General features: G+C 40.6%; 1 protein-coding gene across 1 annotated transcript; it reads left to right on the top strand.

Annotated features, from left to right (window-relative positions):
• Positions 1-14,846: 14,846 nt before the first annotated feature.
• LOC148509128 (lysozyme C, milk isozyme-like) lies at positions 14,847-18,596 on the top strand. The gene is made up of 4 exons (XM_088443551.1): positions 14,847-14,982; positions 15,178-15,324; positions 16,624-16,699; positions 18,536-18,596. Exons 1-4 carry the CDS (start codon positions 14,847-14,849, stop codon positions 18,594-18,596), a joined length of 420 nt encoding a protein of 139 aa, XP_088299677.1.
• Positions 18,597-24,622: the final 6,026 nt, after the last annotated feature.

Below are 24,622 nucleotides of genomic sequence, written 5' to 3'. Positions count from 1 at the left end.
GTCTGTCTGACTCTCATCAGCTGCTAAAGCAAACACACAGCTGCAAACACACAGACTGCCCGCGGCCCGCATGATGCTGCGGCCTAGGGGGCACATGGCACCCTGCCACCCGGCCACTGTCCGGCTCTATTAGAGCTGGAAGTCCTAACCTAGGGTCTCCTCTCAATGCTGATGGTCGCGATAATCGTGAACATCTCCTGCCCGCTCGCACTAGCTGTGGGTGGGCACCCACAGCTTAGCGAGCGGACAGGAAAAAAAATAAAAAATACTCCCCGCCCTGATTCAGAGCGTGTGCTCGCAAATAGCGAGTGCCTCTGAATCAGGCCCTTGGTCTTCAGGACCCCAAACGGTGCATTTTTTCCAGGTCTACTCACAGAATCGTAAGAGAAATAATTAGCTCCACCTATGGAACTTTTAAAATGTGTCAGTGAGTAATGAATACACCTGTGCACCTGCTGGGTGACCTGGAAAATGTGAACTGTGTGGCGTCCTGAGGACCGACTTTGAGAACCATTGACGTAGACCATCTAAAATATTCAAATATTGTACAATCTACTAATATGTAGTGAAAATAAAAAGTCCTTACAAATTATTAGCACAAGTAATGCAAAATAGCGATGTTAATGCAGCACGCAAAAACAATTCATACTGTATATTATTCTTTAATTCACCGATTTATAATACTAATAACCTGTTTTGGTGCAGTTTGCTGAGGGGCTTGAAATAGAAGGCAAAAAATCCCTAATGAGTACTGAAATGCTATGTTTTTAGTGTCTATGTAGCTTTCTGTACTCAAAATCATAAAATTTTTTAAGATTTATTAAATAATTAATCCAACACTCCCAATGCCAGTGTGTAGATCTGAAAATTTTCTGTGATGAGCAGAGATTCAGAGAAATATTTTTTTTCACTAAAGTAACAGTCCTAGGGGTAAATTTACTAAGAATCGAGTTTGGTCGAGTTTTTTTTTTTTCAACTTCTTTCTCCCCCGAGTAGCAAGTTTTGAAGGAGATTACTCACGTGTTATTGCAATGTCTTCTCTCTGCCTAACTCTCCCATACAAGCAGCCTGAACATATCAGTGAGATATGTTAAGGCTGCTTGGGTTAAACCTGTACACAAAAGGGTTAAATGTAAAAAGAAAAATTATGTAGGGTCCCTCCCTAAAAGACATAAGCAGCCCTGGACTGCTCAGCCAGTCCTGGTTCCTAAAATTACTGGGAAAAATTAGTAGGGTTACCCGTAAGTTAGGAACCAGCACCTGGCTGCAGGGCCAGTCCTGGTTTTAAATATAGGGGGAAAAAAATGCGTATGTCCCCATATATTTAATATCAGCACTGGACCCAAACCGACCAGGGTGTAATGCCACAGCCAGGAGACCCTATCTCCAGGTCTCCACGGCCAAAGCATTAACACCCTAAGTCAGTCAGCCCAAGCTGGGGATATCAGTGGAGGTGGGAACACCCCCAAGAAGGGGTTCCCCCTCTCCCGAAACCCCAGGCTTAGTCTGAAGCCCGGGGCTCTACCCCCACACCCATGGGCTGTTGGTACGGGGGTAATAATGTGTGAAATAGTTCAAAACTATTGTATTTTACAGTGGAACTACAGGTGCAAACATGCCTGCCCTTTGGCACTTGTGAAACTAAAATAGTCAAAAAACACAATGCACACACACCGTCTAAAGTAAAACTTTATTACATTCACCTACCTCACTCACACATACTTACATGCTGCCAGATGTTCATGTCCATTTATCCTGTAGAACCCATTTGGAGTACCTGAAAAAAAAAACAATACTCACCTTCTTCCTGGCGTCGGTCTCCGTAGCATCCCCAGGTTTTGGCAAAAAAAACGCACCCCAATCCAGATACTTACTTTAGCGGTGTATGTGTGTGACCAAATACACCGCTAACTGGCTCCTGACTGATCAGTGTGAACGGTCAGGAACCGGCAGCCAATTAGCGGCCACTAACTGTAGAGCGGCCGCTGATTGGCTCCGGCTCCTTACTCACTGAAGAACCTATGTGGGAACTGCCAGAAGCTGGAGCCAATCAGCGGCTACTCTACAGTTAGTAGACGCTGATTGGCTACCGGATCCTCACAGTTCACACTGATCAGTCAGGAGCTGGGTAGCAGTGTATGTGGTCACACACATACACTGCTAATGTAAATACCTGTAAATAGTCTAAAAAGGGTTAATTAAAAAAAAATGAGATAGGCCCCCCCAAAAGACATAACCAGCCCTGGACTGCTCAACCAGTCCTGGTTCCTAAAATTATGGAGAAAAAAATGTGTAGCATTCCCCCATAATTTAGGAACCAGCAACTGGCTGCAGGGCCTGTGCTGGTTTTAAATATAGGGGGAAAGAAATGCATAGGGGTCCCCCTATATTAACCAGCACCGGACCCAAATCGACTGGGGTTTAATGCCACAGCCAGGAGACCCTATCACTGGGTCTCCAGGGCCAAAGCATCTACACCCCAAGCCGGTCAGCCCAAGCCAGGGATCTCAGGGGTGGTGGTGACATACTCGCATGACCGGTGAAGCACGAACCATGTGCCCATTGTTGCAGTTTTACATGGAGCTCAGGTGCTACAAGTATTTGGATCTGTATCGGGTGGCGTTTTTTTTTTTTTCCAAGATTCCTAGATGCTACGGAGATCAGCGCGAGGATGGAGGTGAGTATAGGATCTTTATTCCGGGTACTCCCATTGGATTCTACTAGAGAAGGGGACCGACCAGCTGGCAGCAGATAAGTATGTGTGAGTTTGGTAGTACTGTAGGTATGTAATACGGTTTTACTTTAAACAGTGTGTATGTACTGTGTTTTTTTAACTATTTATTTTACAGTGGGGGTAAGGGTGCCAGCCGCATGCTGGCACTTGTAGTTCCACAAGTGCAAAAGGTCAGGCATGCTGGCACCTGTAGTTCCACTGTAAAACACAATAGTTTTGAACTACTTTCCACATTGTTAGCCCCATACCCATAGCCCAGGGGTGCAGGGAAAAGCTCCAGGCTTCAGACTAAGCCAGGGTTTTTGGGAGAGGGGGACCCCCTTCTTGGGGGTGTCCCCACCACCCCTGAGATCCCTGGCTTGGGCCGACCGGCTTGGGGTGTAAATGCTTTGGCCCTGGAGACCCAGTGATAGGGTCTCCTGGCTGTGGCATTAAACCTCGGTCGAATTGGGTCCAGTGCTGGTTAATATAGGGGGACCCCTATGCATTTCTTTCCCCCCTATATTTAAAACCAGCACTGCAGCCAGGTGCTGATTCCTAAATTATGGGGGAATGCTACACATTTTTTTCCCCATAACTTTAGGAACCAGGACTGGAGGAGCAGTCCATGGCTGGTTATGTCTTTTGGGGGGGCTCTATATAATTTTTTTTTAATTAACCCTTATTAGACTATTTACAGGGCAGAAACATACATGGATCACACTGATCTGTGCATGTTTCTGCAAAATTGCAGCTCACAGGCAGGTGAATTGATTTCACAAATTTTTACAGGAGTATTGTCCATTTTCATGAGAGTTTAGACAATCTCCTTGGTAAATTCCCAAACCCCATCTTCACTAGTAAAAAGTTACTCGAGTTTGGCCGATGGTGAAGTGAAGAGAGTTTGCTAACTCTCCAGAATTTTCCTGTAGCAAAGATGATTTATCTCCCAAGTTTATCATTAGTAAATTAGCGAGTGGAAAAAAATGTCCAAACTCTCCAGAAAATGTTAACTCGACCAACCTCGAATCTTAGTAAATATACCCCCCATACTTCTTTTGTTCTTCAGTGGGATTATTGACACCTAGCAACAGCTGGTGGGTATAGGCAGCAAGCTGTCACAACTCACAGATAGGTAGTGGATGCTAGCTTGTATTTCGGGATTAGACCTCGTACTGAGGCGTGGAGTCTAATGTGCTGGTGGTATTCACCAGGGACCCCCGCAGGGAGAATTGGACTTAGCTGCATCTGACACGCAGGTCATGGCCCTCAGACTTGGTTCCCTAATACAGGTGCTGGAGTACTCTGGATGCAGTGGTGTATGAAGGAGGCGTATAAACATGGTTGACAAGCTGGGCCAGAACCAGACGGACAATATGATACCAGAAATCAGACAAATCAAGGTCAGGAACAAAGCCAAGGTCAGAACTGGTATAAAAATAGCAGGGACAAGACAGAATCGGGTCACGGACAAGCCAAAGTCAGGAACGAGCAGGACAATCACGTATACAATGTAGTAAGGTTGGGAGCCTATACTCTGGCACCAGAGTGTCCTCAGGAACCTCCTTATATAAGAGGAGGCTAGAGTTTGGTGCCCAAGTGACATCACCCCCTGGCTCTTTGAGAGTATTACTAAGCGCCCCATGTGGCCCTATGGGAGCCGCAGCCATTCACTGGAAGGAGAGGAAACAAGCCACCAACAAGATCACACACATATTGTCTGAGGTAGCTGCAGAGCAAGGGGCTGGATGTTGAAGCAGTGGGCACTAGGAACCACCTGCCACTGCCCCATGGACCACAAGCATGGCCAAACTTGGTAGGTAGATGACAGGAGCTGGCATGCCATGACATTACCCCCTGCTCTAGGGGTGGGCACCGAACACCAAACAAATAACTTGTTAGGGAACCTCTGGTGGAACTTCCATAGAAGTTGGGATGCATGAATATCCAAGGCCTTAACCCAACAGTGTTTTTCATGATCATACTCTTTACAGTCCACCAGGAATTGGACTGTACCTCGAGTCCAAAATCTGCTTCACCTCGTACTCCTCCTGATGATCTACTGGAATATTTGAAGGAGGGTCACAGGGCCTTGAAAATTGATTCAGAACCAGTAGTTTTGAGAGGGAGATGTGGAAGAAATCCAGCATCAGAATCTAAAGTGTGCCTGGGAGCTTAAAGGCCACCAGGTTGATCACTTGGAGAATATGGAATAGCCCAATGAATCTGGGGGCAAACTTCATTGTAGGCACCTTCAGTCACAGATGTTTGGTTGATAGCCAAACTCTTCCTTCTCCTGTCCGCAAACACCTTATACCTCGAAGATGCCCTGCACAATTTCTCCTTTACCTCTCTCCAGATAAACCGTACCATGGACGACTGGAAGTGATACCGACTCTAAGGGCTTGCAGTTCTAGTAACACAGAGTGCAAACCATACTGGATAAAGAATGGAGAGTGGCTCACTATCTCATGGAACAGATTGTTGTGAGCGAATTCAGCCCATGGCAGCAAGGAGACCCAATCATCCTGATTGGCCGACACATACATTCAATACATTTTTCCAAACTCTGATTCACCCACTCCATCTGACCATTACTCTGGGGATGGTAGGCTGTTGAAAAGCTCAAGTTAACCCCAAAACATTTACACAATGTTTTCCAGAATTTGGAGGTAAATTGCACCCCATGGTCTGACACGATGTCATTAGGGAACCAGTGCAACTTGAAGATCTACCTTATAAAAGCCTCTGCTAGCTTTGGAGCTGTAGGTAGACCTTTTAATGGAACAAAGTGAGCGGCCTTGGAAAATCCAGATGGTATTGAAACCTTGGCAGAATTGCAGATTGGTGACAAAGTCCATAGGTATTAGGGTCCAAGGATGGTTGGGCACTGATAATGGATGTAGGGGACCTAAGGGCGAGTGAGGTGGGAATTTGTGTTGAGCGCAGGTAGAAAAGGCTGCCACAAAGTCCTTAATATCTTGATGGAGTGTTGGCCACCAATACCCCCTAAGAATTAGCTCCAGGGGCTTTTTATGCCCCTGTTGCAGTTTTACATGGAGCTCAGGTGCTACAAATGTCTTCTCATTAGGAACTTGAACCTTGGTGGTTACTGCTACAAAGCAAGTCTAAATCAGGATGGGCTTATCCTCCTGAACTTAATCCTCCTCAGCAAAACTGAATATCTGGGATAATGCATCAGCTTTACTGTTTTTGCTTCATGCTGGTAGGTGATCGTCAAATTGAAGGGTCAAAGAACCGCAACCATCTGGATTGACAATAATTCAGACAGTGAGCGGTCCTGAGGTAGATAAGGTTCTTGTGGTCAGTGTAAACTGACACAGGGAATTTTGCCCCTTCCAGCAGGTATTGCCATTCCTATAGGGTTAGCTTGATGGCTAACAATTCTTTATCCCTGATGGCATCGTTGTTCTCCAAAGCTGAAATCTTACTTGAAAAGAAACCGCAAGAATACCACTTTCCCTCCTTATCTTTCTGTGAATGCACTGTGCCAACCCTGACCATAGAGGCGTCCACCTCCAGAAAGAAGGGCTGGTCACAATCAGGTTACCTCAGGATGGGAGCAGAAAAGAAACACTGCTTAAATTGGTCGAATGCTTCTTCTGCCTCAGGAGGCCACACTCGGGTGTCTTGGCCCTTCTTGGTGAGAGCAGTGATGGGTGCTGTATAGTTCCTGATGAACTGCCTGTAAAAGTTACAGGAGCTCAGGAAACACTGTATTGCGTTTAACCTCACCAGACAGGGCCAATTTACAATGGCAGAAAGGTTCTTGGGATCCATTTGGAGACTAGAGCCTAAAATAATGTAACCCAGGAATGCCAGCTCCTTTTGCTCGAAGGAGCACTTGCAGAAAAACTGGTTATCCCGAAGTCATGACAGCACTTCGTATACATGCTTACGATAAGTCGCTATGTCCTTAGAGAAGATCAAAATGTTGTCCAGATACACTACGTAGTACTTTTATAATGATCTCAAAAGATTTTATTCGCTGAGGTATTGCAGATTAGAATGTGGGCTAATCTGCAAGCTATATATGATACAGATCTGAAACCACAAAGCTGTACACACACTCACCTTGCAGCAATGTTCTCCTTCTGCAGTCAGAATGTTTAAACTCTAATCTCCATATATACCTATACCTTACTAGTATATGGTACCCAAACCCCCCTGCCCCGGGTTGCCCACTCTCACACTCCACCTTGACACACCCCTCCCCTGCTCCCATACTTACCCTGTTCAGACAGCATGTCCTCCTCTTCTTTGGAAGCCAGCTAGTGTCTGTTCCATTTTCCTCGCAGTGGAAGCCACTGGGGTGCGTGCCCAGGTTTCCACTGCACATGCATTGAGGAACCAGGACATATCTTCTGAAATTATTATAGAGATAACAATCTAAAAGGAATGAATGAAACTATTAATATTGTTACTGACACAAGTTCATGACAGTCAGAAATCTATTTATCGCACAATTAAATGCTACACCACCTGTCTATATAGAGTGTATACAGTAGAAATTAAAAACCTAACACTGTCTCTTTTTCTTTGTAACTATAAATATAAAACTATTGAACCATGTCACATAATTAGAGATGTGTGGTTCGATTTCCATGGAAACCAAACGCACACAAACTTAGAGGTTCCGAGTCTAACCAAGCGGGGGCTCGGGTCCGCCCGCTGGGTTTGGATCTCAAAACAAGGCAAAATATAATATTCCCAGTGCCAGATCTTGCTTGTTTTGGATTGCATATAAAAGCCCATCCCTCATGATCAGGCACCATGTCACACAGGAGATCCAAGGGAAAGGTTGTGGGATTAACTGTGCTTTGTGTTACTTTTATTGTTAACTAACTTAGAGGTACTGTGTCATTTTAGGACTGTGGGCTGCAACACTCAGAGGCACTAAACACCATTAGAAGGAGTGGACTGGTTGGATTGAAGATGGAGTACTGCAAAGGCAGGGCACTGTGTCATTTAAAAATGTTATTAGGAGCATCATGTTTATCCTAAAGGGGTAATGTGTGGACACTGTCATTTAAAAAACAGAAACACCATTTAGGAGCACTGTTTAACTTAAAGGAGCACTGTATCATTAAACAAAATAGAGCATTGTGATCTGTGGGCTGAAGCACTGTGTTTAAAAATAACATTTAGTAGATGCCACCATTACTAGATCTAGAGCTAGTAGTGCTAGAGCTGTGATTCGCAATGTGTTAACACTTGTGTGTTTTCAGGAACTGTTATCAAAAATTTAAAAATAGATTATTATCATATCACCCTTATACTAGGAGTGCTGTGAGGCATTGTGTTTTGTGTTCAGGCACTGGTATCAGAAATTAAAATGATAAAACTTGTGTGTTAAAAAACATAATGTCATTAGGGTTCCACCCTTATAGTAGGAGTGCTGTGAGTCGATATGGATCCGTTGATAGAAGAGCAGGAGCAGCAACCCAGTAATAGTGCTGTGGCTGCTGCCAGCAGTCATGATAGTACTTCAGCACCTGAAATCTTAGCAATATTTCACAATGTTACAGAAAACATCACCTCTAATAATAAAGGGTTTAAAAAATTGCACAAAATACAAACAAATTTATATGGATCAATTCCATAATTCAATAGGTATGAATAGTATAGAAATATACACAAGTAACAAACAGTCACCACGCAGGATAACAAGTGGAGCAGGCAAGAGTCTACAGAAGTGGATTGGCTGATGCAGGAGGATCACACTCGTTGAACTATGCCTTACAGGTAAGGACCAGACATTCCATATACACTTTACACTAGTGGGATGCCACTAGCTTTTAGAGGAATCAACAATATACAGTACTCTGTAGACGAAACTATTCATTCAGCCCGATTTATAGCTCTGAGAATATCTGTAAACTAGAATTTAGCAACTTTGCCTTATACCAACTATTAGAGAGATTATAAATCTCCATGGAGTAGCACATTTTGGTTACTTAACCCCTACAGAGACATGTAAATATATCTTTATTTCTGCTTTGATTTGGACTTTAGAACTAAAGCTTTTATCTTTATACCGATTTATATCCTTTTTCTCTCTCTGGGGATTGAAATACATTTATTAAATTTATTGTATATGGTTGTTAAGAAACAAGACAGTTAGGGGTCTATTCAACATCACTTCATTTTTACAAAAGCATATGTATAAATTGTATAAATTAAGTGTCAGGGTAATTCATCATTTATGTAACACAGGAGATATCACTGATATCTTCTGGTTACAATTGTCCCCCGATAATTTCCACATTCCCCATAGTATAGTATGGGGATGTGGAAATTATGTTCCAAAAAAGTTCTATTTTCAGGAACTTCACAGTGATACTGTACACCATTTTGAGATGGCATACAGCACCCGATGCAGCAGAGGGATCTGAAAAGATCCTTCACAGCGGTGTACTCTTACCTGAATCTGCTCATTCCCAGCTCCCCAAGTTCTCCTCCTGTGAGTCGGTGACAAGGGAGAGGGCACAGCAGCGAGGGACCTGCACGGGGATGCAGGTCTGAGCGGGGGGGCACAAGTCTCTGGCGGAGGCAGCTTTGTGGAGAACAAGGGGGGGCCTGAGCATTGACACCAGTGGGGTTTTCACTGGGCTGGCAGATAGGCAGGGGGGGGGGGTTTACAGTCTCTCGCGGCGACATACTGTAAAAACTGAAGACCGACTGGAAGAGCAGGAGAGAAGTCTCTTACTTCAAAAAAACTGACAGTAGAAATAGCAGTTCTTCAGAAGTGATTGTTTAGATCAGGAGGCATGATGTATACTTACCGTTGATGTCGGGATTCTGTATGTTCCAGGTTGCAGCATCAGCCGCCAGGTATTTCATATTCAACCCGTTTTAATAGTTACTAATAGCATGACAGAAAGCATGTGAAAACCAGGCTTGAAAATAAATGATTCTTCATCAATCTACCTAAAATATTTTCACATGCTTATAATATTTAAGTACACAGAGAGAGAGAGAAATAAACTACCGAAAACTTCTCTAGAAATTATTTTAAAATTGTATTAATGAAATCATGAAAAATTGCTTCAGCGTGGCATAAATCATAAAATATGGCCAGATACACATAAAGAACATCTTGAGAATTAAAGGCTGTCTCCCACTCATCTTGCTGCTGAATCTCTATCAGATTATTAGAATCCCCTAAATCAATTTTAGAATAAGTGGTAGCTCCATTTTTTGACAATTTTAATGTTTTTTTTTTATATTTCTCTATAATACTGTATGTACAAAGACAAAACACCACATCTATTTTTGAAACAAAGACAATCCCTGCACCAGCAGGTAATATGGAAGGCATAATGATTCTCTTTTATAATTTTTCTTCATTCCTCTAAACATAGGTACTCACTATGAGAAGTTTGAAAAAGTAGTTAAATCAATACAACAGTCAAAATTGCTTTGAAAGCAAGTTATCAGTAGACTTTACAAAAAAACTCTCTGTAGGACTAGGTAATTTTTATTTCATATACACTGTTAGCAACACATAAAGACAAATGAACTTGCTGCTTATGGCTATTATTATTCTATTGGACAATGTTCTTCAAAGTCCAATCATTAACTAATTTATGGTTATACTCTACAACCAAAAGCACTCCAAAACCACTGGAAAGGAGGAGAAATTCCATTGATATGAAGGCTGCTGATGGCAAGGATCTCTATGGTATTTATTAACAATACCATGCCGGACTTGCCATTGGGCACTTCTGGCAAATGCCAGAAGGGCCGTTGGTCAAGTGGGCTGGTCTTGCCGTCCGTTTGGATGCTACAGTATACAAAATGTCTTTCCCAAAATGGCCACCGCCAGAGAGAAGACATTTATTTCACATTAAGAAAAGTAATGATACTAGAGGTCCTGCTAGTCCTCTAGTGTCCACTGGCCATCTTCTGCCAGCAGACACTAGAGGAAAAGAGGGACCTCTAGTAACAGCTACTGTCTGACATGTCCCTGCCTGCTGTGTGTGAAGGGAAGATCTGGAAGTGCCGAAGAGGAGCAGCAGCACTACTACAGGAGCAAGAGGAGACCCAATGCCACAGCTGCATCTCCTGGAACCTGAAGAGGAGAGGAGATGGGGTACTACCAAACACTATCAGGTAAGTGTGTGCACCTTATTTACTTACTTATATGTATAATCACTGTATCTCCCCCTCAGTGTCCCAGCCTTTACCCTCTTTGTAACTGCACCTCAGTGTTCCTTCTCTCACCCTCCCTGAAACTTCCCCTCAGTGTCCCTGTCCTCACCCTCCCTGTAACTCAGTGTCCCAGCCCTCACCTTTCCTGTATATTCCCCAAAGGTGTCCCTGCCCTCACCCTCACTATAACTACCTTTAGTGTCCCATCATCACCCTCCCTTTAATCCCCAGTGTTCCAGCCCCCACCCTCCCTGTAACCCCCATCAGTGTCCCAGCCCTCACACTCACTGTAACTCCCCTCAGTGGCCCTGCCCTCACCTTTCCTGTATCTCCCCCTCAGTGCCCTCATCTTCAGTATCCCCATCATCACCCTCCCTTTAACCCCCATTTAGTGTCCCAGCCCCCACCCTCCCTGTAATTCCCAATCAGTGTCCTAGTCCCCACCCTCCCTGTATCTCCCCCTCAATGTCCCCGTCCTCACCCTCCTTGTAACTCCCTTAAGTGTCCCCGTCCTCACCCTCCCTTTAACTTCCAATCAGGGCACCACTGTCGGTTGTAATGAGACAATGGTGCACTACTGTGTGGCATAATTTGGATTGGGGGTACTATTGTGTGGTCACGCCCCTTCCCAGCGAGCCAACACCTGTTTTTTTGTGCTTGCCTTCTATTATGAGGAGCAGCACCAATGCTCTTTATGTACACAGGTCCACCAAAATGAGTAGTAACAGCTCTGCATTGGTGTGCACAGATGTGTCCTTATCTGTGTTCAGCATCCCCTGCCCTAAAAAAACCTACAGTGATCACTATCTAATCCTCTTCAACTGCTAAACTAGTGCTTAGTCAATGATTTACACCAATGTTTTGCCAGCTTTACCTAACCGAACCAACCAAATACCAAGGTCTAAATATAAAGTGGTAAGAGTTTTCTCTCACATTTTCTAAACTCAGCCAATGTATTAAAGTCACAGAACATGCAAACTTGCATGTTTTTCAGACTCAAACAACTCTCAAGATTTAGGGGTCTATTTATTAAGCAGTGTTAGGAGACCAAGTGAAATGAGATATGGTACCAGCCAATCAACTCCTCACTGTCATGTCACAGGCTGTGTTTGTAAAATGACAGTTGGAAGCTGATTGGCTGGTACATTATCTTATTTCACTTTGGGGCATATGTATCAAAGCTTGATGTGAGATAAAATATTGAGATATATATCACCAACCAATCAGCTTCTAACTTACATTTTGCAGGCTGTGTTGGAAAAAATTATAGTTTGGAGCTGATTGGTTGGTGATACATATTTCACAATTTTTTCTCACATCAAGCTTTGTTACATATGCCCCTAAGTTTGAGAGTTTTACTGCTAAACTCTCACATTTTCTAAACTCTCACCCTATTACATTTGACCCCAAATGTCTGACCATGGCACATCTTTAAATCCCTTGCAGGATGTGCACTGTTGTGTGTACAGAGAATAATGTGCACTTTTATGTAGTTTTAATATTAATTATATATGTAAGAGCATAGACTAAGCATTGGGAAGAGTTAGGAATAGCAAGGGGAGGAGTCTGTGACAGGAACCAGATGCTGACACCAAGGGGTCAATCCTATTAGGTATGATGTGCCGTTGCAACAGCGTGTAAATGCTGCCAACAACACCGCAGCTTGCACCCTTCACTACCCAAATCAGGATTCGCATAATTTTGCTCAGAGCCTTATGGGTCTGCAAGCAATATTAGACGAATCCGGGCTGCCACAACGTGCGGCCACTGCAGCGATGACTCACGCCGGCGAGATCATCACGGCTAATAGGATTGACCCCCAAGATGGGCCTGTGTGCTTTAAAATGCAAGGGCCTATTTTTAGTCCCAGTTCGGACCTGAACAATACCATCAGATTATGAACCAAAGGAAAACACCAATTCCAAGAATGATCCTCTAGAACCACGGTAATCATGTTTTTCCCCTATTGCAGCCATAAACAGCAATAAGGAAAGACTGGAATTTGGAAGCAAAGTAATAAACTTATACCATGGTCTGTGCAACTGAGGAAAGGGATCTGCATTAATCTAGATGTAACTCTGACAGTAGCAGTATCCATAGATAAGTTAAAGCCAAAAACACAGAGACCATACATGCAAAATTTAATCTCACGATTGCCCAGAATCTTAGCCACTGCAAGAGGACAGGTGACCACAATTTAAAGCAGGCCTGGCCAAACTGTGTCTCTCCAGATGGTGTAAAACTACAAGTCCCAGCATGCTTTACCAGCTGATGGTGAGAGGGTATACTGGGACTTGTAGTTTCACAACAGCTGTAGAACCACAGGTTAGCAAGCACACATCCAGTCACTTGGAAGTGTCCTTGGAATCCTGACAGGCCAGCAGGGAGAAAGCAATGAACGTTGCAAGGGGCACCTGCATCAGATGTGAATCACATTGATTTAATGGGCATATGTCTAAGTGGAAATTGTTACCCATATGACATAACTGAATAAAGAGACATAGGATATGAATATTCCAAAAATGTGCCAAATAACTACATAAGTCAGTGTCCTTAAGTGATAGAGGCACTATATATGGGTTGGAACATGATAAAGGGCCACTGATTAAACTAGTTTTGTGGCAATTCTAAAATCCTCTTTACTAGTGGCATGGATCAGGAGTTGAGTAAATGTGTCTACATTTACTCTTTATATTACAGTAGCTAGTAACATCATTGAGGCACTTCATGGACAAATATGTGGAGTATGAGCAGGGTCGGACTGGCCCACGGGTACAGGGGAAATCCCCGGTGGGCCCTACTGCCTGAGGGCCCCACCCCCTCCTCTAGGGGTGAAGCAGGGTCATAGATGAACTTGGGTGCTTGATTTGTTTCTATGGAAACTACATTAAGGTTAGCCCTCCTACCAAACAAAGTGGGTGGTGCTGACACACCTAAGTCTCTTCTTTTATAGCATTTCATCTCTAATGGTTGGCCAGGTCCATCTGTTGTGGCTAGCCACACCCTCTTTTGGTGGCTGGCCACACCCCTTAAGCTTGGGCCCCTACCATTGCATTCCCTGGTGGGCCCTTCATGCCCCAGTCCGACACGGAGTATGAGTTACAATATGAGTTACAGCTTCTCAGTGAACGAACAGGCGGCATTTTCAGTTTCAGCCAACTAACAGTACAACATAAACTTGGACTCTCATATGCTACGATTTGAGGTGAATGGTTTTATATAACAATATGGCCTTTGTGATACACAGTTAGTATACAGTACCTGGGAAAAAGTGCATTATGATGATTTTATTGTGGGGTTATGTAGAAATAACATTTTCAGGTAGAAACAAAAACACACAGAAACTGGTGCTGGATCTCCACACAGTTGGTATTAATAAAGTACAACTACGACTGCTGCTTCAAATTCAAGATAGGTTATACCTGCCTATCAGAAAATAGCTAGGTAGAAGCTTAGTGAAATGAAATAAAGGGGTGGAGAGGGTCCACTCTCAGATGTGTTACTTGCTTTGATTAGGAAAAAGCAATTTACAGACCTCAGACTTTAAATGAATTTTGCATCAGCTTAGAACTGGTGGCCTTTGGGTCATGCTCTAGGCGGCTCCACTACGCACAACCTGCACCCTGAATTCACCTATATGGATCAATGCAGAGGACCTCCTCCCTAATGTATGTGCCCGTGGTGACATTTTTCAGGTTCTCTCTTCAGAAAGATGACGCAGCTTAATGAAAACAAAGATTTAGGCACTTTGCCAGAGCCTTTGATATCTTCTGCTCTTTTTTATTTGCTCCAACAAAACTTTCTAACAATACAATGCCCAATACAATGCCCATACTTGCCTGAGGGGTTTACATCCATTGTTTTCTTAGGAGTTTGTACACAGCGAGTGTTCTGTGCTGACACATCTTTGGGCTATAAATATGAATAGTGCAAAATGTTACTCTCACAACACCTCAAGATGAAGATCATTATTGTGCTCATTATAGCAACCCTGGCTACTGGCAGCTGGGCAGTAGGAGAATGCTCAAAAGATCGATGCACTCTCTACAACGCGCTCAAAAACGCTAAAATAGGGGATGACGTTCTGTCAAATCGTAAGTATATTATCTACTTTTCATTTCTATCTGTCTTTCAAACATTTATTTTTATTGTGCTCATATTTTTTCGGCATCTTTATTATGGTGTCCTTTCTGCAATGTCCCAGTATGTGACATCTCCTGCTTGCTCCCATTTATTATCTAACAACTAGTGTAAAAATCTGTGCCCTTGCTTTCTCTCTCTCTCTGCAGTAATGTGCATAGCTGATTATTCCAGTGGGTTTAACGTTCTTTTTAAGAAAAATCCTCAGTATTCCGGCATCTTCCAGATCAATGAACAGGATTGGTGTCAAGGCGAAAAATGCGGAAACAAGAACCTTTGCAATATGCCATGTGCACGTAAGCATATATCTCAGTATTCTGAATTCAAATACTGGGTCACAAATCTACTGCCAGCCAAGCTATCATTTGAAGTTCACATTGTAGCATGTTCCTTTAGCTTAGCAAGTATGTTACAGAGCTTGACGCAACTTAAATGCATCGAGTCGAGAGTCACAATTAGCGCCATTCAAGGTAACATCTAGCAAATCTTAGCAAACTGTGCAGGCGCAATAGCGAACATCTTTTTTTATCTCCTGGCAATTCTGACCTCAACTGTTTTTATCCAAATGGTAGTTTTACCAAAGCTACTAAAAATGAAAAGTGGTGGTGTTGTCTATAGCAACCAATTAGATTCTGTCTATTAATTTCTAGGATGTAACAGAGAAATGAATCTGTTTGGTTGCTATAGGTAACACCTCCACTGTTCATTGTTAGAAGCTTTAGTAAATCTTCCCCAAAATGGGAAATAGGTGTTTCTGGAAATCAACTGAGTGACAACTGGGAGGAAACACAAGAGAGCATTGTCTTGTGGGAGAGTCACAGGAGTGTTGTGGGTGTGAGTTGTGTCCTAGTATGCCAAGGGGCACCTACTGTCTTTCAGATGATCTCTTTCACCCAGCATGGAGTAGGTGTAAGGTTCAATACTAATGATGATGGCTGAGCTAGCGGACAGAAAACATCGGGCAACTCATGTAGTTGTATTAGCATTCCTGTAGCAAGATATCCGCATTCCTAATGCTGCTGCTTATGGAGCCGCATGTGACAGCACCAAGCCCAATTTGTGCATTTTCAAGTGCATTTTAAACCTAGATATTGGGAGCAAATTGCTCCAATTTTATATCAGTCCATAACTGTATAAAAGGCATGCATAGTACTTAGAAAACAAGTAGGATTTAAGTGGGGATAATCTAGATGAAAAATTATAGCCTGAGGACTATCATAAACACAAGATCTTGATTGGTGCCGTCCCTCCCTTAGATTTTGACACATATAATTTGTTAATATATATACATATCACACATGTAATATACATACAAGTGTGATATTGCATATGTGGCACTGAATGGTTTTCTTTACTACAATCTTTTAGATAATATTTATTTACTAGATTAGAGACACCCATAAACACCACCAGTAATAGTTAATATAAAGTGCCTTTTGAAAGTTAAAAATGTTTATGTTATTTAAATAAAAGCAACCAAAATATTAAATCCCATTAAAAATTATGTCTCAATAATCAAATGTTTCCGTTCTAGCAAAAATGTTATGGTAATAAATGAACATATGGAGATTTATTATATTTTTTCTTTTCTCTAGAGTTACAGGATTCAAACCTAACAGATGATATACAATGTGCTCTGAAAATCTACAAAACCCAAGGACTGAAGGCTTGGTATGTTTGCTATAGGTTTTACAAAGTGTTGAAAACAAGATTTCATCTAGTAGAAGTCTTATTCTGTAACTATCCTCTCATGTATTGCTCCTAGCAGTGTAGTAAGTCTGGAGTTGGCCAGAAAAGAAGAATGTGCTTGACAGCATCAGTTTTCTAGTGCTCCCAAATATATATTACATTAATTCTTATCAAATTGGGCACAGAAAAGAAGAGGATAACATGGGGGAAAGTAACTGGGGTGGACCAAGGCCCAGGGGACAGGATCACAGTGCATATAGAAAAAACAACTAACACAGCAGACATTGGTATTTGGCATGCACATTCTGGAAGCTTGAACATACATAAAACAATAACTTCATCACAGTGACTAGAGTGAGGAGAATCTAAAAGCCCATATCAACTACTTGAGCTCACTTAGAGAAACCGGTCTGATGTTCTCGATATTCACTACATCCAAACCATCTCATGAGAAGAAATTAGGCTGTAGGAGAGTATTTACAATCTGAAATGTCTCTGTATCTTACCCTCGATTGTCCTCAAACTAGGCACAGAAGCAGTCCTACATAGCTGGGCAATGGCCGCTTTGGTGGCTACAAGGATACGGCCCATAATGTGCCTATTAATTTGGCCCCCTAAAATATTCACCAAATAATAGTGCCTCCACAAGATCATTTTTCCACCTTATTCAATACAGAATGATTGCCTACATAATAAATGTATAGTTCCTCCTTATCTTCTGAATTTATGGCATTTGGGTGAAACTGGCAGCAGTATGATCATTTCTAAATGCATGAGATTCAACCAACAAACTAGTGAATAGAAAAATCCAGTGAGTTGGATGTCAAAACTTCTGGCAATGTTCTGCAATTACCAACTGTCTCACAAACTGCCCATTAGAAAATTTCCCCTTTAAACTGTACCTGATTCACAGCATTAGAGCATAGGAGGCAGCTGTCTGTCTTACAATACTTATTCTGTATATGGTACAAACTGTGTTGTATAATAATATTGCAGTTAAAATTTATAAATAATTTTTTTGTCTAGTATATTGTATGCAGGGACAATCTCAGGTTTTAAAGATGTGACTTTGGAATGTTTTATTGCTGAAAATTGCCATAATTTTCATTACTTGAACATTTAAATAGTACAATTGTTATTATTCCGCATATTAGTGTAGTTCTTCATATCTGTTCTAGAATATAGAATTTACAGCTTTATAAGGCCAGTAGTACAGTCGTATTTCCAAGTTCAGTAATGTGTCACAAATGGGGACTGCAGTGTACTAACTCGGCCCACATGGTCCCTTTTGAGATATGTTTGTATTTACCTACAGCAGCATATTGTAAATAAATATTATTTTACCATGTTGCTAACTATATTGGTGTATATTATGTTCCCATTCCATATATACAATCACCAAATTACTGTAATAGTGAAAATGTAATAAGATGTAATAAGTAAAAAAGTAAAAAAAATCTTATTTGTGAAACTTATTCCAGGTGAGTACATACATATAAGTAACAATAATTGGCTACTTAGAAACAGAAACATAATAAGAAAGGGCAGAGTTATCTATTTCTCATGACTATCAAATTGTCCCTATTTTTGATTAGCTGTTTATATCTGCATCATCTGCATGTACAAGCTCATCATTTATCTCCTAGAAGTGCTTCTACTACATGTTAATCACTAGGTTTAGCACAAAACGTTGTTCTCCCCAAACGGTGCAAGACGACAGTTGATATCCACTAAGTAAGGTGTTACAGTAAGTAGCTGAAGCGCAACCTGGATGGATTATTGTTTGATCTAATTTGTTTTTCTTTCTCTTTCCCAAAGGGGTGTCTGGGTACCCAATTGTCAGAATAAAGATCTCAGACCATATTTACAAGGATGTTAGATGAACCCACTGAGTGAAAACTGACAAAGAGATTCTGATTCGACTAAAATAAAATTATACAGTATTTCTTGTCTATGTATCACCAAAACTGCTTTAATTTTCACCTTCTTATTCCATCTGTGAATCACCTAATCTATTAAACATTATGCAGCATTGATATTTGTTTTTTGCCTGTTTTTTTTACTAGTTTACACAACATTGAGTTTTAAAAGCATTACATACATATTACAGATCAGAACCATGATTTATAGCTGCACTTCTGTAGTAAGACTGTAACCAACTCATGCAGATTATAATATGAGTATTTAGGAGAATAGTTTGAAACTATTATGACACCTTTAATAAAAAAAAACAAAAAACACTTCCTATCTCTGTTATGTTTTTGGATTACCGGTATTAATAAAATGTGGACAAAGGGCCTGATTCAGCAAGGATCGCAATTGTGATCGCACAAGAGAAGAGAAAGAAAAAGAAGATGAACATATTGAAACCGAACAAACTGTATTTAGGAAAAAAAAAATCTATTTTTAACCCTATACATGTGAGAGGTAGTATGATCGATTGCTTCACTAAATCTGTTTTAGATGATTTAAAAAGTTAAATAACTCTAAACAAAAGAAACAACTTGGAAATTTAACCAAGAAAGAGAAACAGGCCATAAAAGATTTAAAAGAGGACAAATATATTGTCATTAAACTCTGCGACAAGGGAGGAGCAGTGGCAATTCTAGACAAACAATATTATATAAAGGAAATTGAAGATCAGCTTAATAAAGACAATACATATCAGAAATTAAAAACTAATCCAACTACTAGAATTAAAAACAACTTTGAAAAATTCTTAAAGAAGTTCCTGGATAAAGGAACCATAAATAAAAATTAATATGAATATCTTAATATTGCGAATGCTAAAACCCCAGGGATTTACACTTTACCTAAGGTGCATAAAGATCCAACTGCTCCTCCGGGAAGACCAATTATCGTAGGAACAGGAAGTCTGATGACTAATTTGTCAGAAATGATTGATTTTTACCTTCAACCATTGGTACAAAAAAGTAAATCTTATTTGAGAGACACACTAGATACCATTAAGAAATTGGAAGATGTAGAGATCTATGAAGATATGTATTTGGCAACAGCCGATGTAGCATCTCTCTACACCTGTATCATCCATACGGATGGAATAGAAGCTGTTAGATGGCATCTATCTCAAACTGAAATGTCAGTAGATAAGATTGATTTTATTTTAGAAGGTATTGAATTTATATTAAGCAATAATTACTTCTTTTTTGAGGGAAGCTACTACCTTCAACGGGTAGGGACTGCTATGTGTACCAAGTTCGCACCTGCCTATGCCAACCTATTTATGTCTCATTGGGAGCATGATGCGGTATGGGGGGTAGGCGTGGACTTGGTATCCTGTATTAGATTTATTGATGATATTATGTTTATATGGAAGGGGAGTGAAGTAGAAGTAAATCTTTTTGTGAAAAATTAAATCAGAATGAGAAAAACATTAAGTTAGATTTTGACATCAGCAAGACACATGTCAAATTCTTAGATCTCACAATTTATCTAAAAGACAAAATAATCCACACTAAAGGTTACATTAAGCCCACCGACTCTAATAGCTATATCCCCCAGACCAGGATTCATCACCCTAACTGGCTAAAAGGGATTCCAAAGGGTCAATTTCTGTGTTTAAAAAGAAATTGTAGTGAAGAAGAACACCTCAAAACACAGTTAACAACTATGAGCAATAGATTCATCAAAAAAGGTTATAAATTAGAATCCATTAAAGAAGTAGAGAAGGAAGTTCTAGTAATGAATAGAGAGAGTATTATAGAAAAAAATGGAAATAAAAAAACATGAAAAAAATATTGAATGGGCATTCATAACAGGTTTCAGTTCTGATTACAGAAATATGGAAAAAATTATTAAAAAACATTGGGGGATTTTATTAAGAGATCCAGTATTGAGAGACACTATTCCATCTAAACCTATGTTTATTTACTGTAAAGCACCCAATTTAAAAAGATACTTTGGTAAGAAATGCGCTCCCGAATACAACGTTGAATCCTATACGCACAAAAGGATTCTACAGATGTAGGGATTGTGTGACATGAAGCACTATTCCCTCATCAGTAAGTAAGATCATAAATTTACAGTAAAAGGAAGAGAGTATAAAATAGATGGATTCATTACTTGCCACACAACGAACGTCATATACATTGTTGAATGTAAATGTGGCCTTTGCTACATAGTACGAACATCAAGAGCATTAAAAACAAGACTCTCAGAACATCTCCATAACATTAGAAAACATTTAGATACACGCACACTTTATCCAATAATTTTAAAACCACCCATAAATGCTCAAACAAAAATTTAGTGAAATTTATCGGTATACAGAATATAAAAAGTAACTGGAAAGACAGGGATCTAGAAGGAAACCTTGTTAGGGCAGAGATGAGGTGGATTTTTAAACTTGATACATTGATACCTGGGGGCCTTAACGCTGATTTTGAGTTAAAATGGTTTTTACAATGATATTTTAAGATTTTTTATTAATATGAATTTATATATGATTTTTATGTGACTATGTTTTAGGATGATATGGAATGCCATTATGGTTCAGTATGGTATCTTATAGTTTTATTGACTTTTATTATGAATTATATCCACAGATCATTGGTGTCAGTTAAATGGCATAGATAATATAAGTTTGCACTTCATTGTTATGAAGCGCTGGTCTAAGTTTCCGGCTTGCGTGCCACCTGTGTGAAGTGCACACCGGATTCAAGCTTCCACTTTCTATCCTAAGCATCAAGCTTGCATTCCACTTGTGTGGAGCGCATGCCGGAAGTTCCGGGATGTGACGTACTTCCGACAAGCCAAGTGTAACACTGGGGCTTCCTTACAGCCCTCATGCACCAGACTACCATTTTCGGAGCTGACGAGGAGACCTGTAAGGGAAGCTACGTGTTCATTGGATATAGGTATAGTGTAACAAAAACTTTTTATAATTTAGCTAATGTCACTTCCAGTCCAGATCATGTGACCGGACTTTTAGATTGCCTTAGGTATATAAGACATGAGAGATGCACTTCTTAGGAGACCTTGAGAAAGATTAGATATTGAAACGCATTGGTCAGAGGAGTTATTGTGCATCATTTGGAGATAATTCGGATTGTGGATATTACCTTTCCATTAAAGTTCTAGGTGTGTTTTCTTAGAGACTCGTCCAGACTGTCTTTGGGATCATACACCTCTAAACAACTGTGCCTGGATGTTTTTGTGAATTTTCCCCTATTCTGGATTCTCCCTCTACAAGATTGAAAGATTGTATTTTATATATTTTGTGATTTTTTTTTATAAATTTATTAAATAAATACTGAGAATTATCCAGCCAGTAATTATTTTTGGATGTGATTGGAAGAACTGGACCAAAGAAACCTTGATGTGTTTGAGCTACATTTATTTGAACTTTTGAAGTGAGTTTGGTACGTGATTTTCCTGAAGAAAAAAAATTATACCATTATATGATTTACCCCACTCTGTTTTATATGAGTAGGGTGCATGTAGACTCTATTTATTCTATGTTGTGCTACATAGATTATTAAGAATCTGTTTAAGAAAGAAACCGTTACATGTTTTGAACCAAACTAGAAGTGAGTATGGTACATTATTGCACTTTGTAAATTAATAAGATAAAGATCCATTCCTCATAGAACTGTCTCTATAAAGAAATTATATCTGTAGGATTAGCTGAAAAACAATTCTAAACATATGTGCCCTTTTTCTCTTCTCGTTTTATACATTGGGTCTTTGCATAAGTATACTATAAGTAATAGGAAGCGCTCCTGAAACACTATCTACTATTTGTTTTATGCAATGGATTACTGTCTACGTCCATAATCACAGTGCAGCACAGGCGCAATGCAGTGCATAAACATGCGCCGTACGCAACAATTGGCCATCTGAGCACGCGGTCGCAATTGCGATCCATGCTGAATCAGGCCCAAAGTGCTATTCTTAGTGGCCATGCCAGCAAACTATCAATGAGGTGACAACTCTACTTGTAACACAGGACTGTGATGCAATCAGATTTTCCCCTGTTTAACTTAGTCTTCCAAGTACGTCCTTGACATGGATAAAGCAAGACAGTGGCTAGGGTTTTGCAGTTTATCCCAGTGAATTTGTACATATACAGTACTGATTATTGTAAAGGACTTTGAGTTTGAGGCTTGATGTGTATATTAACATAATACAAAAAGTTATTCCATAGGTCATAATAAATAATTGTCACTTTTGTTTGCACAAAAACAATGGTAATGATGGCTCATCAGTTCCGCACCACCTGGGTAATTTTTATTTGAAATTAATTACCCATTAAAGTGGAAAAAAAGTGAAAAATAGGTAAAGTCTATTACAGAATAAGATAATCTGCATTGATTTAAATGTCTTTGTTGACAGAAGAGTTCTGTTTAATCAGGAGATCAATTATACTACAAGAAAGAAAATGGTTTCCCCCCAGCACACTGCAAAAAACAGCAGAAAAACTTGAATACTACATGATAATAGAAATTGTTGCATACATTTGAAAATATATTGCTAAGCGCCAGGCCAGTGTCAAGGCTACTCTAAACTGGCGTCCCTAACGCTACATGATAATAGCACCCATCCTGGGTCATATAATTGCATACTGTTGTACTACATGATAATAGCACATATAGAAATATATATAAGAAGAGAGCCAACTCACCTAGGATGTACCCCAGAAACCTCCAAAGAGCACTACAGGAACCAGCACACCCTCCTAATGCTGGTCCCATCTATGTCTCTCAGAACAGAAATACAAAATAGTGGTTGCTCATATCAACTTAATGGTATTTCACAGGTGCTTGTAAGAGGAGGGGTTTACTCTGAACTACAAGGGAAAAAAAGAAAAAAAGGTTTCCCCCCAGCACACTGCAAAAAACCATGAACACTGCATAATTATAGAAATTCAGAGGTATTTGTTGCATACATTTGTAGATATAACAAACACTACTGTGCTGTGTAATGTAAATTGGTACTATTCTGTAGCCATGCTTCTTCCCAATGAAGCCACCCCACTATATTTTTTGTCTCTATTTTGAACAGGAGGGGGGGAGCCAATTCTTTTTATGGCACAAGCCACCAAAATGTCTTGTTGCTGCTCTGTATGTACACACCAGCATATGCCCTTAGTCAACGAGCAGCCCAATGGGGCTGTTTATTCAGCAGTAATGTAAAGTGTAGAGCCGTCCTCACAGTTATGCTTATACAGACTCTTATGCATGGGGCAGAGCTTGAGTAGACTATACAGGTCACCAGCCGGCTACTGCATCAGGGTAGCAGTGCAGTACAAAAGTGGCAATAGCACCTCAGGCAAGATGGATGTGCAGCAATCAAGAAATCCATTTCCCACTGTGGAACTCTAACAGAGTTATAAGATGGTGCCACACATGTACAGAAGTATGGATGGTGGCCATCTTGGTTAGGGATTGGAAACCTCCCTGTAGGAACCTAAACATGGAGTATTCACAATAGCACTCTCAAACGTTAACACCCTTCTCACTACAAGCTTCTTCATGTTACAAAAACATTTACTTAAAGCTTGCACATAACATCCAGTAAAAAATTGAGTTTTAGACAAGCAAGAAAACATCAACATTTCAAGTGGTTCTAGTCCAGTCTTCTTGGTAGAGACATCAGTACTGACTGAGTGGACCACATCAGCAGTTACACAAACGCTGTTACTCTTATGGTTGTCAATGTCAATTGAAATTCAATTAAAATTATTCAAAGACTCTTTGCCTATGTTGGACTTCCACTCACATAAGTCAGCTCTTGACTCTGGTTTCTGGATGTGTTCAGTGAACACAATATTTGCTAATCCCTCATCATATTTTCTAGGTGGCTTTCCATTATTAGGTCTTGCAGAAGTTTTTATCTGTGGTTGAATGTCCACGCTGACAGCTTCTCGTTCAGATATATCTACAG

Source organism: Taudactylus pleione, unplaced genomic scaffold (assembly GCF_031769625.1).
Source record: "Taudactylus pleione unplaced genomic scaffold, aTauple2 ptg000331l, whole genome shotgun sequence".
Lineage (NCBI taxonomy): Eukaryota > Metazoa > Chordata > Amphibia > Anura > Myobatrachidae > Taudactylus > Taudactylus pleione.
The sequence above is the reverse complement of the archived record's forward strand: the minus strand, read 5'-3'. Positions and strand labels throughout refer to the sequence as shown.

Excerpts from the sequence above, each read along its gene's own strand:
- LOC148509128 (XM_088443551.1), top strand. The coding sequence starts at position 14,847 with ATGAAGATCATTATTGTGCTCATTATAGCAACCCTGGCTACTGGCAGC. Across the intron at positions 14,983-15,177 it reads GGATGACGTTCTGTCAAATC|TAATGTGCATAGCTGATTAT; the intron begins GTAAGTATATTA and ends CTCTCTCTGCAG. Across the intron at positions 15,325-16,623 it reads TTGCAATATGCCATGTGCAC|AGTTACAGGATTCAAACCTA; the intron begins GTAAGCATATAT and ends TCTTTTCTCTAG.